Source organism: Rhizophagus irregularis, chromosome 7, assembly GCF_026210795.1.
Source record: "Rhizophagus irregularis chromosome 7, complete sequence".
NCBI lineage: Eukaryota > Fungi > Glomeromycota > Glomeromycetes > Glomerales > Glomeraceae > Rhizophagus > Rhizophagus irregularis.
This window is the reverse complement of record NC_089435.1, coordinates 4,789,865-4,804,738: the sequence shown is the minus strand read 5'-3', so window position 1 is coordinate 4,804,738 and position 14,874 is coordinate 4,789,865. Positions and strand designations below refer to the sequence as shown.

The window sequence follows — 14,874 nt, the reverse complement described above, 5'->3', positions numbered from 1 at the left end:
AATATTGAATTTTTAATATTAGAAATTTTTTAATACAAATTTATATAAAAAAAATTTGTAATAAATTCAAAAAATATTTGCTTATTTAAAGAAAATTAAAAAAAAATTTTAGTATTGAAAATATAAAAATAACATAAAATTTAAAAAAGAATTATCAAATTTTACCAGCACTCTATTTTTTTAATGCTAGTCGATCGTCATAATTTCAGTCATCAGTGATCATCATCCCGGTGATAGTTAGAAAAATTCTTTTAAAAATATTAGAATTTTTATTATTATACTTAAAGAAAGCAATGCTTTTTATTTAAAGGAAAAATTATAAGAATCAAACCTATAATAAATAATTTGCACTCTATCCAAACAGCAAATATACCTTATAAGTGTTATAAGTATACTAAATTATACTTAATATAATTTTTAAAAAATTGCTTATTTTAAAATTATATATTTTTATTTTGGCAATTTCTATTTATACACGGGGTGTTTAAACACAGGTCATATTAGTAGATTAAAAATGGCATTCAAAACCTTCTTTAATGTCTTAAGTAAACTTGCAGAGCAGGTGAAAATATATATATTTATTTGTAATATAATAAGAATAAAAAGTAAAAGAGTATAATGTTGGTAGCATTCAATTTCAAATTAAAAAACAAAAAATTAGTTTATTAAAAATTATATTTATATGACCTGTGTACAAACATCCCGTGTAAACTTAGAAATTTTCTTTTATTTTTTATTAATTATTTATATAAATATCAAAACTTTTTTGTTAAATTAAAAAAAAATTATTTTTTTAAAAAATATTAAATTTCATATTATTTATTTTTTAGGGTTTAAAATTTAAACGCACCTGCATTTGAATGCACTCCCATGGTATAAGTCAAAAATGAAGTTTTAAACCCCCTTTGTCATAGTAAGTAAAGTTGTAGAGGAGGCAAAATACACATATAATATGAGTTTATTTATAAGTGTATAAGGTATAAATTGTGTTTATTCAAAAAAATCAGAAATTCGCCGGTATCACATGATAAAATGATCAGCATTTTTATTATATAAAAATTTCCAAAATAGAGGGATGCATTTAAAACACAGGTGCGTTCAAATTTTAATCCCTATTTTTTATATAAAAATATATTTTATAATTATAAAATAATATTTTTTAAATATATATATATATATTGTTATATAAAAATACTTATATTTTTTTTTATAAAATAAAATAATTTATATATAAAATTATTGAATTTAAAATTATATAATATTCCATTATATATTAAATTTAATATAATTATTATACTAATTATTTTTTTTTACAAAATAATATAGTTTAAATTACTTATAAAGTCATAGATTAAGAGTTTTTTATATACTTACTATAAATAGATAAATGATTTATTAATAAAATACATATGGAATTTATTTGAATAACAAAAGGTACAGGATTTCTTTGATAAATGAATTAATAGATATAAATTTGTTTTATATTTATTAAATTTATTAAAATACTTTTCAAAAATCAAAATGGTTAAAATTTAATAATAAAGATATTTTAAGGATATTTTAACATTTAATAATCAGAATTTAATAATTTATAACTTATTTAAAAATTTTAATTAAAATGAATAAAAGTATACTAATAGTATTTATATTAATTATTTTATTTTTACTAAAATATTTAGACATTTTATTTATAATTTTAGTATTTAGTGATTAGATTTTAATAATTTTTATATCATTTAATTTATTTATTAAAAGAATTTAAAATTTTAAATAATATATTTATAGTTTTAATATTAATTCAAATAAATTTAATATTGATAAATTATTGTAATTTAAAATTTTATTATTTTATAATTATTTTTTTTTTTTTTAGCCAAGGTAGTGCAATTTGTAAGTTTATTAATTATATGTAAGAATATAAAAAAACATCTGTTATATAACTAATTTATTAAAATTCAAAACCAGTTCCCTATCCAAAAAATTGCTTTTGTGCCTTACCATTACCTTATGAAATTCACCTATATTCTTCAATAGTAGCTATTAAATTATATAGGATCACTATTTCATAAGACTTAAGTAAAACCCTCTAGATAAAAAAAAAAAGAAAGGTTATATTATATTTGTATATTTTGTATTATTATATACCTTCCAAAGTACCCTGTTTCCTTCTCTAATAAATTGATTAATGTATTGTTTTGTTTTTTCTAATGCTATTGACCATTGTTCATTATGTTTCAACATTTTCCTTTTTTCCAAGTCAAACGTGCCCTCTTCTGTTTGTATAGTTAGAATCCGTTTGTATGCAATGCGTTGATATGCTAATGGCCTTTTCCTTAAATCTTGTTTTTTTATGTCTTTAGTATGTTCCCATTCTGCTACTGCCTTACAATGTGGTTGCCAGATGATATTGTAAAATTCACTAACAAATACTTCTAAAAAAATATTTTATAATTATTTAAATTATATAATATTATATAATTTTAACTAATTTTGATTTTAATTTTAATTTAGACTTTTAAAACTAAAATATTTTGATTTTAACTTTTAATTTTAATTTTTTTTGCAAATCTAAATAAAAAATTAAATTATAAAGTATTAATATTTATTAAAGATAAAATTTATTAGAAATAAAAATCATTTTACTTTTATTATTACTATAGGATAAATCTAATTGTAACAGCCTGTTACGCGTCTTATTTGTAACAACTCCCAATTTTATCCAATTAAAATTTAAGATCAGGCGTAATGTAAACAAAAACAAAAGATCAGTTGTGTAACTAAAACAAAAGAATTTTTTAAAAAATTTCAAGAAACTGCTTATAACTTAAAATTTTGTCTATGAAACTGTTTTAAGTACATTAAGTAAAAGTTTTCCAAATTAAATTTTGCATATAAAAATTTTATTTGTGAAACATATATTAAATTTATTATTAAAAAAAAATAAAAAAAGGATGTTACAAATAAGATATGTAACAGGCTGTTACAAATACATTTTTTCATTACTATATTCTTTTAATTTTAAACATCAATTAATATTTAAATTTAAAAGTATTTTTATTATAATTTCATTATATATATTTTTTTACTAAAGTTATAATGGTATTTAAAATTAGATAGTACTTAAAATTAAAAAAAATTGCAATCTTAAGCGGAGTCCTACTGAAACTATATTAAAAAGTTGGCGAAACTCTAAAAAAAAGTAAAATCTAATGAAATTTACTATAAATACTGAAACTGCTAAAATTTTGCAAAATTATAATAAAACTATGGTAAAATCTTGGACATAAAATTTTGGAAAGAATTGGCAAGTAATCTTAAATTATATAAATTATGTAATTTAATATAATAGTTGTATAATTTAAACTTTTTAATTATCATTAATTTGTATTTTTCATATTTACCTACTTTTTTTTATTTAGATTTTTTTATTTTTTTTCTTTAATATTGAATACAAAACCCTATAAATAATTTTATTTATTTTTTTCTTTCGTATAAATTTATCTTATAGAAAAACTGAAAAAGAAATCAAAAATATCTATTTTTTAGAATTTACTCAAAATATATAATTAAATAAAATAATACTAGTAAAATACTAATGTTAACTTAAAGTAATATTAGCTTTAAAGTAGTATTTAGTTTTAAAGTATTTTAAGATTAAAATAAAAATAATTAGTTTAATAATACAGTCCCCTCTCGATATAACGAACCCTAGGTTCCAGCTGATCAGGGCTTCGTTATAAGCAACTTCGTTAACACTATAACGAATTATTCGGTATTGTATAATGAATTCTTCGGTATAGGAATATCGGTTATACAGATCATGTGACTTGTTGATCTGATTACCGATAATTTAACATTTTTTTTAATCTTTTTTTTATAGGGGTGCTTTCTAAACTTCAAAATAGATGCCTAGAATGAGAAGTAAGTGGGAACTGGGGGGTTTTTTATATTAATTTCATTTAAAAACATTTACTAATGTTCTTTTTTTATTTTTTTTATTGTAGGAAACTTCCTGGACTTCGAAATGGATGCCTGAGACGAGAAGTAAGTGGGGAACTCAATTTTTTTTATTTAAGAACATTTACTAATGTTCTTTTTTTATTTTTTTATTATAGGGAACTTCCTGGACTTCGAAATGGACGCTTAAGCATAAGAAGTAAGTGGGGGAACTCCCGATTTTTTTTATTAATTTCGTTTAAGAACATTTACTAATGTTCTTTTTTATTTTTTTTTATTGTGACTTTCGAAATGACGCTTGAAACAAGAAGTAAGTGGGGAACTCGATTTTTTTTATTAATTTCGTTTAAGAACATTTACTAATGCTTTTTTCTTTTATTTTTTTTATTGTAGACTTCGAAATGGACGCTTGGGACCAAGAAGTAAGTGGGACAACTCAATTTTTTCTTTTATTTCGTTTAAGAACATTTACTAATGTTCTTTTTTATTTTTTTATTGTGGGGACTTCGAAATGGACGCTCGAGACAAGAATGGCAAAATAACTCAATTTTTTCTTTTAATTTCGTTTAAGAACATTTACTAATATTCTTTTTTATTTTTTTTTATTGTGGGGACTTCGAAATGAACGCTCGAGAACAAAGCAAGTAAGTGGGACAACTCAATTTTTTCTTTTTTATTTCGTTTAAGAACATTTACTAATGTTCTTTTTTATTTTTTTATTATAGGGAATGCTTCCTGAAGTGTTCTATATAAAAATGTTTATTATAATTCCTTTTTTTTGTAGGAATGCTGTTTAACAATAACTGACTATATAATAAATAAATTATTAATGATATATTAATTTAACTAGGAGTGTCCTTACCCCCTCTGATAAATATAAATTAATAACAATTCACATCGAATCCTAATACAACCGAATTAATGTAAATTAATGTAATTCTGCCTAAATATTAAATAAAATAGCCAGAATTATTAATCCTGATACGATCCCGATACAATCCTGATCCATAATTTAAATATAAAACACAGGGGTGATATTTAATGTCATAATGCATCAATATTTATTAATAATTACATTTAATTATAAAGAAATTCTTCGTTATAACTGAAAAAAATTCGTTATAAAAAAAATCCGTTATATCGAGAGGCATTTTTATATAAGAAATTCACACACTTTACTTCGTACTACGTTATATGGTAAATAAATAGTAAACTTCGTTATATCAAGGTTTTTTTCATATTTAAAATCGGTACCACACTGTATGATCCGTTATATCATGTTATTCGCTATATCGAGGTTCGCTGTAGAGAGGGGTGACTGTATTAGTTTGGAGTAGTTTAAAGTTAGGATAAGAAGAATTAGTTTAAAAATGTATTTTTTTTAAAGTAATAAATATTAGTTTAAAATAACTTAAAATTAGAATAAAGAGAATTAGTTTATATTACTTTATAATAAAATTAGTTTAAAATTAAGGTAAAAAAGTAGATTTAAAATAAAAAATTTAAGATAAATGAAAATAATAATTATTTTAACTTTTCTTTTTATTTTTTTGTAAACAATTGTAATAATATTTGTGATAAAGTAATTTTATCTAATAAAAATAATATATACTATTGTATTTAAAGAAGAAATTTTAATTATAAGAAAATTACAAAACTTTTATAAATAATAGGTAAATTAATAAATAATAAAAGTTTTAAGTTATTAAATCATATAGGTTACAAAAAAGAAGATATTTATTATTATATATATATTTATAATACAAAAAAATTGGTTGTTTATTATTAATGTTTTATATTTAAAGTCAAATAATTCTGAAAACTTTGTAATTATTAATAAAATCATTGTTGAAATTGTTGTATTTATTTACTATTTGTTTATTTTACATATATTATTATTTTTAAATTAACTTATTTTATTATTTTAATTAAAAATAATATTCAATTTATTTAATTTGAAATAATTGGTTGAAAATAATTAATTAGAATGTATGAATAAAAAGAATGTATTAATAGAATAAATGGAATAATTTAGCATTTTATTGGAAAGGTTATTGGGTAAAATTTTAAATAGATCTTGACAGTTACTTAAAAATTTTTTGGTTGTATTATTATTTATAATAGTGATATAATCATTTAGGTAACAGATTAACTTTTTCTTTAAAGAAATAGTCTTTTTTTATAATGCTTAGTTTTTATATGTATTTTGTTTTTCTTATTTTTATAAGTTTAATATATATAAGTAAGCATAGTTATATTAAGACAAGGTCATATCTATCACAGGTCGAAAAGTGAAAAATCAGGCATCAATCAGTCACCAATCGGTCACCAATCAGGTAGCTGATTGGTGATGATTCCAATGAGCTATATTTCATTTTTTTCTGATCACTGGATCAAAAGTTAGCAAACTGCCTGATTGATGATGGTATTTGGCGAAAATGCCAATCAGTCACCAATCAGTCACCAATCAGCTACCTGATTGGTGACCGATTGGTAACTGATTGATGCCTGATTTTTCACTTTTCGACCTGTATATAATAAATTAATAAAAAAAAAGAATGTATTAATAGAGTAGAAAATTGTATTAAATATAAGAAATATATTAATAAAATACAATAATATTACTTTATAGAAACTTGAAGTTTTCAATCAATATAAAATTAACATATATAGTTAAGTTTAATTTAATTATGTTGTTACAATATCATTTTAATGTTATTTTTATTTTGATATTATTTCAATATTATTTATTAATATTAAAATTGAAACAATATTAAAATTATATTATTGCAATATTAAAATATATTGAAATGGCATATCAAAATAATATTGAAATAATATTGAAATAACATATTTAAATTAAATTTAATGATATCATTTTAGTCATTTTGATATTATTTAATATTTAAATATTATTTTAATGTCATTTTAATATCATTGTAATATTATATCAATAACATTAAAATAGAACTCCAGACATTACATATACAACTTAGTGATAACTTCTTCATAAATTGACCTAAATTTCACAAAAAAAATCAGTTTTTTGCAATTATTTTGATATCCAGTAGTCCAATTTGTACGAACTTTTTTTGTTTTAGGCTCTTATTGAGCTCTACAAAAAAAAAAATCGCATGAATTGGATCACTGGATACTGAGATAATTGCAAAAAACAGAAAATAAAAAAAGAGCAAATTGGGTCTTTTTTGACAAAAAGTCAGTTGTGAAAGGACCCCGCTTACTTATAAGATAGGTCACCCCCAGGCCTAAAGTAAAAATCATATATAAAATTCTTTGCAGATTCTACTATAAAAGGAAATTTTATGTTATACTATTGTTATGATTTTTTTCCTTTTTAGCTAATTAACCAATAGAATTTAAGAAAAAAGTAAGGTAAAAACTATTAGTAAAGGGCCAATTTTCTACGGTGACCTTTATTATAAGTAAGCGGGGTCCTGTTGTGAATTCTATAAAAGATGTCCAGGGTTCTATTAAAATTATATTAAAAATATATTAAAATAACATTATTTGTAAATTTTGAGTTTCTGTAAAGTATATTAAAATTTTAATTTAAAGTCAATTATAATTAGTAAATACTAAAAAAATTATATAATTTTAATTTTTAATTTTTTAAAAAATAAACCAATTTGCTAAAAATATAATTTATAATTTATTTCAAAAATTTCTGAAATTCTGATATAATAAAAATAATTTTATCTAATATAAATGAATTACTTTACTAAAAATTGCCAATTTTTTGAAATAATTTTGTAATCAGTAATTTTAAAATATTACTAAAATACATTTAATATATTAAAATGTTTTTATTATACTTAGTTATTATTTTGTGATTGTATTATATCTAGGTCTATAAAAATATTTCAAAATAATATCACAATAATTTTTCAATACTTTTATTATTATTTTATATTATAATATAATTACTAACTTTAATATTTTTTAATATTTTAATTTCAAAAATACCTTAAATATATTTTGATATATTTTAAAAATTTTACAAAATAATGTTTTGAAAACTATTGTATCTAGGCCTATAAAAATATTTCAAAAAATTGGCAATTTTTAGTAAAGTAGTATAGTAATAAATTATTTACTTATTATATTTAAAAGTGATTTGTAAAAATAAAAAAAATATAAAAGCTAATGAAATCTATTATTTTAAAATATATTTATATATATTAATTTATAAAACAATAATTATTTTTTTTTTAAAAAAAAATTATTTAGCTGTAATTCTGATTAATATAATTAATATATAAATTTTACTTTTTTAAAATACTTATAAAACAATTTGTTTAATATTATATAATAAATTGATTAATAAAAATAAGATTATACAATTTAAAATATACAAATTTTTTATTATTATAAATTTTATTTTTTTCGGGTGTTCAAACACCGGGTTTTCAAAAAAGTAAAGTTTCTACGCTGATCATTTAATGTTTGGTAGAATTAACAAAATCAACTTCGATGCTTTAAGTAAATTTGTAAAACAGACAAAAATACACATATTGCATGTTCCTTTTAAAATTATATTTATTAAAAATTTTTTTTTACATAACTCTTTAATAAAGTCACGTAATACATGTATGAATACTCAGTGCAAATTAAGAAATTCTCTGAATTCATTATTCGATTCCTTTTAATAAGATGAATAGTATAAAAATTATCAAAATCAGATTATTGGATGTTAAAATAATTTATTTTAAAATTTAATACTATTTTTTACTATATAAATTATGTAAATATTTTAACTTTTGGAAACAAATGGAGTGAGAATTGATTTAGGAAATTTATTTTTTACTATTTTTAATCTAATAAATTCTTGCATGTTCTATAGATTACAAAAATAATATAAATAATTTTTTTTTTTAGTTTATCTACTTTTTTTCAATTTTTTACTGCATATAGTTTTTTTTTAATTTTAATAACTAGTAAATTTAATTTTCTTTTAGTCTTTTTTTATTTTTATAATTCAGTTAATATATCTAATCTTATTATATTTTATCAATCGAGAAAAATAGATTTGAATCTCAAAAATATTATTTCAAGATCTGTATTGTAACTGTATTCAGTATATATAAATTTGCTTCGAAATGAGGGAGAATGAGTTGTTAATTATTTGCAAATACCTTTTCAAGATCATCCATTCTAGAAAATTTAAAATGTCAAATGAAGTTCCACTAAACTCAAAATTTGCTTACTATCAATTGCGGAAATCTAAAGTTACGTTGCAGACAAAATCATGTGTCTCATTGTGACAAGAAATTTCATCCTGCATAATCGGTTTCATATGCCGAATTCAAGTTTAAGCAGTATTGCAAATATGGTAAAGGATTTACAATGGGGAATTCAATTGAATTGGAGGAGATTAGGTTATTGATTTTGAATTTTTGATAAAACCAAAATTATAGATTTGTAATAAATAAAAATTTGTTAAAAGCACAGTTAGAATAATAAATGAGTTTTGTACCTTTAATTAGTGTACACCCTCCTAAATGCACCCTTTTACTTATAGTATTGCCTTAATTTTATATAAACTTATATATATAAGTGCAACAGTCTTTCTAAATCTTTGTTCTGGCCGCGGGAAGGGTATGTCATCTATTCGATGAGATAATGTACTAATACGCTTTACCACATTTGTGTTTCAAGGTTGACGCAAATGACACATTTTAAATTGTAAGTAGCTGTAGCCAATTATAGTTTTTTTAAAAAAAGTGACCAATAATAATGTAATGATCGTTCATCACTATAATAATTTTCCAATCGTCATTCTTTTAATGTACTACAGCCTTCAAATGGAAATTTTAAATTCTAATGAAATGCAAAAATTAATTAATTGAAGCATAAACAAGAAAATCTCTTCTATTAATACTTGTAGTCAGTATTTATTTTTTTAAAGAAAGGTAAAGAAAATAATAAACAAATGCACATATACTCATCCTACCTCGTAGTACGAATTAGTTCTTTTGTCTACTAAAAAACAATCATATGTATGATAAATTATATTCACATATGTAGTAATAGCAGAATTATGGTATGACCAGATATTATTAGTCAATTTCAATAGCAAAAAAATTCATTAATATTTGTGGATCGTGAATGTATTTTCCAACCGTACAGTACATTTAATATAAATACTTGTTAGATGATTCAAATTGGTTAAATGTGATTCTTTTTTCTCCCTTGTTAAACTTTATTAAAATTAAAATCTATTCGAAAGATGAGAACTGAGGAACGATCAAATTATTCGACATATTACACATTTCGTAAAATAAAATTATATCATTTATTAATTACGGCATTTATATTATTTTTATTCATAATATCTTATTATAATAATTATTACCATAACGATGTTAACGATAATGGATATTCTTCAGAAATTCCATTTGTTGATAATTCAGTACAGAATATGACATGTCCGCATTATAAAATAGCATTGTTTATTTTTTCACAAATGGAACAAGTTGACAAACGTATGCTAATGAGGGAAGAATTATTTGGTATCACAGATAATTTAATTCCTTGCATGAAACAAGACACAACTGAAATTTTTTATAGATTCTTGGCAAATAAATCAAAGAAAATTGATATGAGTATTCTACATTCGTATACGGCCGAAAAAATGGAGTTTAATGATATTATTGAAATTGATATTCAACATAGTGATGACCTACACCATTATTTACTGGAAAACGTAAGTTTCGATATATGTTTCATTAGTGTCACATGATAAAATTCACGTGATGTCACTTACTAAATCTAATCCTTTAAATATATTCAGGCTAAATCGTTACAAGAAGAATGTACAACATTTGATCATTTAGTAATAATAGACACATTTACTATGATAAATCTCGAAAAAATCAAAAATAAAATTTCAACTTCGACACTAGTAACGGATACACAAAAATTGGTTTGGGGGTCATTCAATTCTAACAGAACGGAAAACATGGCAGTAATAATAGGGGCATCAGCAATACAACCAATTCTCGATAATTTGAAATTTAAATTAAACCACACAAGTATTTTATCAAGTCTATACCTTTATCATAAGAAATATCCAAACAAAAAAATTCCGAGCGATTTGATTTTTATTAATGATCCAATAAGTATAATAGAATGGCCAAATACAATAACTAGTATTGAGTGTGCTGATTGTGTTGTTGCAATTGGTCATATTTATCAAGATGTGGAAATTAAACAAATTAAAAATGAACTTAATATTCCAACAACACTTCCTTGTAATGCTCGCTCTGATCTTAAAATGTACTCAAAGGAGACAGCATCCAAATTTAGACCAAATGTAGCTGTAGTAACAAGTAGTTTCTTATATAAAGATAATTGTATGTTAGAAGCTGGATTTCTTTCTGCAAAGAATAAACGGGAATATGCCGAAATGCATGGTTACGCATTCGTGTCTCGTTCAGCTGAATTTGCACAACAACTTTATCATGATAGAAAACCAGTTTGGGGTAAAATTGATGCCATAGAAAAACTTTTGCCCTATTATGAATGGTTAATATGGCTTGATATGGACGCTATTTTCGTTAATAGATCTCTTACTGTTGAACGCTTTTTGGAAATGTGCGAAGAAAAAGTTGGCGGAAAGGAAGAGTTTGAAAAAATTAATATTATTGTAGCCAGACCTATTAATGATAAAATGATTAATGCTGGTGTTTTCTTAATTAAAAATTCCGCTTGGACTAGAGATCTTCTTAGACGTGGAATACAACCTAGATATGATTTCTCTTACACTGGTAGTTTAGAACAGGAAGCCATGCGTGATGCTATTAGACATCCATACTGGAGAAAAAATGTAAGTACTAAGAATTCTTGTCATTTGAATTTGAAGTTTTTATTCTAATTTACTTTATCATAGGTTTTGAATTTGGAATATGATGATCATTCATTAAATACTTTCCCTGATAGATATGTTCGTGGTGATTTTATTGTACATTATGCACCTATAGGTGGTTGTCCTGCTGCTCCTGTACTTAGGGGTTTATCAAATGTTAAAGTGTTAGAGGAATTTCCTAATGCTGAAATCTCAATTCCATTTTAAATAGCATATGATTTTTATTTTAACAATTAGATTGTTTAAACAAATAACTTACAATCTTAAAATAAATTGTCAAATAATTTTTTAATAAAGAATCTAATTAGTTTATATAAATATCTGATATGTAATAATAGAATTAAAATTCAAAATAATTTATATATTGTTCCAATGAAACTATGTATTTCAACCAATCAATATTCGAGAAATTTCAATAAAAAAATAAGAAATTAAACAAGCTCGAATGCCACGTTGCTGATCATCAATTAAATATTATATAAGCAAAATTTCTGATTTACATAAACGTGATGTAAGAAATGTTGGACAAAGCAAGGACCCGAAAGGTCACTGATCAAAATTTAATTCGGGTTTTACAAAAATGGAATAGTCTATTTGTGAATATATACTGTATAAAAACCGACTTGGAACAATTTTAATCCTTTTCATACCGTCCACACGATGGAAAAAATTCCACCTGAAATTTTTTTGGAAATTTGTATTCATTTATATGTTAAAGATCTCTACACATTAACTCTCGTTTGTAAATTGTATCGTAAAATTTTATGGACAAAAGCTGTTTCTATACAAAAAGTTTGGACATGTTCAAGAGTTCTTTCATTTGATCCAATTTTACCTTATCCTTCATTACCACCATCAAAATTTATGAGTGAACAAGAATATATTTGGTTTACTTTGTTAGCTGATAAATGTAGTATTTGTAAAATTAAAATTGAAAAAAAAGATTTGTTTGGTTGTAGATATTGGGAATTTAGTAGATTTTGTTGTAAAGAATGTATCGAAAGAAAAACTGTCAGGTAAGAAAAATTTTTTTTTTGAATAATTCATTATAGCTTAAATGTATTTATACTAATTTAAAAAAATGTATATATTTTTATAAAAAAAAAAATTTATACACTTTATAGTATTTCATACATTAAAATGACTATGCCAAATTTACCAAAAGAATTATTAGAATGTTTACCATATCATAAAAGAGATGAAAAACTTTATTGGTCGGATGATTTACATTCAATTAAAGCCAAATATTATAGTTTTGAAAATAAACATGAAAGAGACAATTGGGTTAAAGAGAAAAAAGAAGAGGTTAATGAATTTATGGATGAAATATATAAATATAAATGGCAAGACCAATATGTATATTTCTTTCCTTATGCTTTTAATGTAAATTAAAGAGCTGGTAAAAGGAAAGGTAAGGAAAAGGAATTTTTTGAATAGAGATTTTAAATATAGAATATATAATTAGATTAGATTATATTTAGAATTAATTATATTACATATAGATTACTAATTTAATTTTCTTGATATTGATTTTTTAAATAATATTTATTTTATAAATAAGTTGATATCAACTTATTATATATCTAATATTATATTTATTATTGAAATTGTGTTGTTTATTAAAGTTTATAATACATTGAAATAAATTTGATAAAAGGTAAGCTATACAAAAAAAGACTTTATAATATTTCTTTTAATTGACCTTATTTTATTGGTTAGTATTCTTGAGAGAGGTATATATTTTTATTATTTAAACCACTATTTCAATATTTCAATGTTTATAAGTAAATAAAGATATTTATGATTTTATTATTGAGATTTATCAATAATATGCAGAGAATAATAATAAATTATTTATTGTATCTAATTACAATTTTGGTTTAGTTCTTGCAATAGTTGCAGTTATTAAACCTATTTTTTTTCAAAAAAAAAAGAAAGAAAGAAAAAATTTAGTTTTAAGATGAGAGTAAAAAAAATATTAATATTTACCTGCTGGGTCAGCTACAGGATAGTAAATATCAGTGTCTTTTCCAGTATTTTTTAATCCAAATCTATCAAGATCATAAGTAAAATAATGCTTATTTGGTAATTCATAATGAATAGAACTAAGTTGTTGAAATTTTTCTAAAGCAATTTTAGCCATAAGATATAAAGTTGCTTGCACCGAAGAACTATTGTGTGTAGCAAAAGTATCTAAAGTAATTTGTCTAATTGAATCAAAAATATCGTCAAAAGGAATTTGTGAAATCAAAGATATATTAGAAATGTTATAAGTCCAAGTTGCATCTACACTGGTTGAAAGGATACGGTCATTAGTCTCTTGAAGAGTTGTATCTATACATAGGAGAAAAAAAATAAGATAAAAGGATTTTATACAAAAAGATACAAATATATTTAACTTAACATTTATCTCTCAAGAATCCGTAGAATGCTGAACCGGTAGTTTTTAACACCAACATATCCTTAAGGCCTGACTCAATTTCAATAGTCACATCTTTTGGTCCACCTTTCTTTGTAATAACGACTTTAGTGTTTCGAGTATCCTCACCATCTCTTAAAAAAGAATGATCATGTAATTTTCCATTAACAAGCATTCTTGTCCACTTATGTTTACTTATCCAAACATTAGCTTTGGATACATGTGAATAAGTTGAAATAAAATGTTGTCCAATTTCTGTGGCAAAAATTTCAATACGATTAACATTAGATGATTGTTTAGCAAGAATATAAATAGTATTTTTCATCGTATCCGTTGCGACAATGAGCGAATTATCAGCTTTTGTATAAGAGTCGGCAAAGTCGCCTTCTAAAAGAACACGAATCTATTTAAACAAAAAGTATTATTATATTAAACTTGCTTAAGCACCTAATACAACTAAATAATTTATGCATTACCGTAAGTTCTACAATTTCATGCCATTTGCCCGTACGTATAACCTTAACTAATCTAACTTGATCTTTTCCATAACTTTGTTCTTTAAGATACACTCCAGACATATCGGTAAAATTAAATCAACCAAATCAACTCGTAA

At 22.4% G+C, this 14,874-nt stretch overlaps 3 protein-coding genes across 3 annotated transcripts; 2 read left to right on the top strand and 1 right to left on the bottom strand.

Annotated features, from left to right (window-relative positions):
* Positions 1-10,204: 10,204 nt before the first annotated feature.
* OCT59_027789 (uncharacterized protein) lies at positions 10,205-12,049 on the top strand (the record flags this gene model as incomplete). The annotated part of the gene is made up of 3 exons (XM_025329915.2): positions 10,205-10,681; positions 10,769-11,803; positions 11,867-12,049. 3 exons carry the CDS (start codon positions 10,205-10,207, stop codon positions 12,047-12,049), a joined length of 1,695 nt encoding a protein of 564 aa, XP_025188712.2.
* A 453-nt stretch (positions 12,050-12,502) lies between these two features.
* Positions 12,503-13,234, top strand: OCT59_027788 (uncharacterized protein; the record flags this gene model as incomplete). Its single annotated transcript, XM_025312830.2, has 2 exons — positions 12,503-12,858; positions 12,967-13,234. The coding sequence occupies 2 exons, from the start codon at positions 12,503-12,505 to the stop codon at positions 13,232-13,234; spliced, it is 624 nt and encodes a 207-aa protein (XP_025188711.2).
* A 293-nt stretch (positions 13,235-13,527) lies between these two features.
* On the bottom strand, positions 13,528-14,851 carry OCT59_027787 (uncharacterized protein). Its single transcript, XM_066137224.1, has 4 exons — positions 14,738-14,851; positions 14,247-14,664; positions 13,832-14,176; positions 13,528-13,753 (listed from the first exon to the last, which is right to left on the bottom strand). Exons 1-4 carry the CDS (start codon positions 14,837-14,839, stop codon positions 13,710-13,712), a joined length of 909 nt encoding a protein of 302 aa, XP_065993633.1. The 5' UTR covers positions 14,840-14,851; the 3' UTR covers positions 13,528-13,709.
* Positions 14,852-14,874: the final 23 nt, after the last annotated feature.

Coding starts and splice junctions, on each gene's coding strand:
- OCT59_027787 (XM_066137224.1), bottom strand. CDS start 14,839: ATGTCTGGAGTGTATCTTAAAGAACAAAGTTATGGAAAAGATCAAGTT. Junction 14,665..14,737: donor ATGAAATTGTAGAACTTACG/GTAATGCATAAA, acceptor TTGTTTAAATAG/ATTCGTGTTCTTTTAGAAGG. Junction 14,177..14,246: donor CGGATTCTTGAGAGATAAAT/GTTAAGTTAAAT, acceptor TCCTATGTATAG/ATACAACTCTTCAAGAGACT.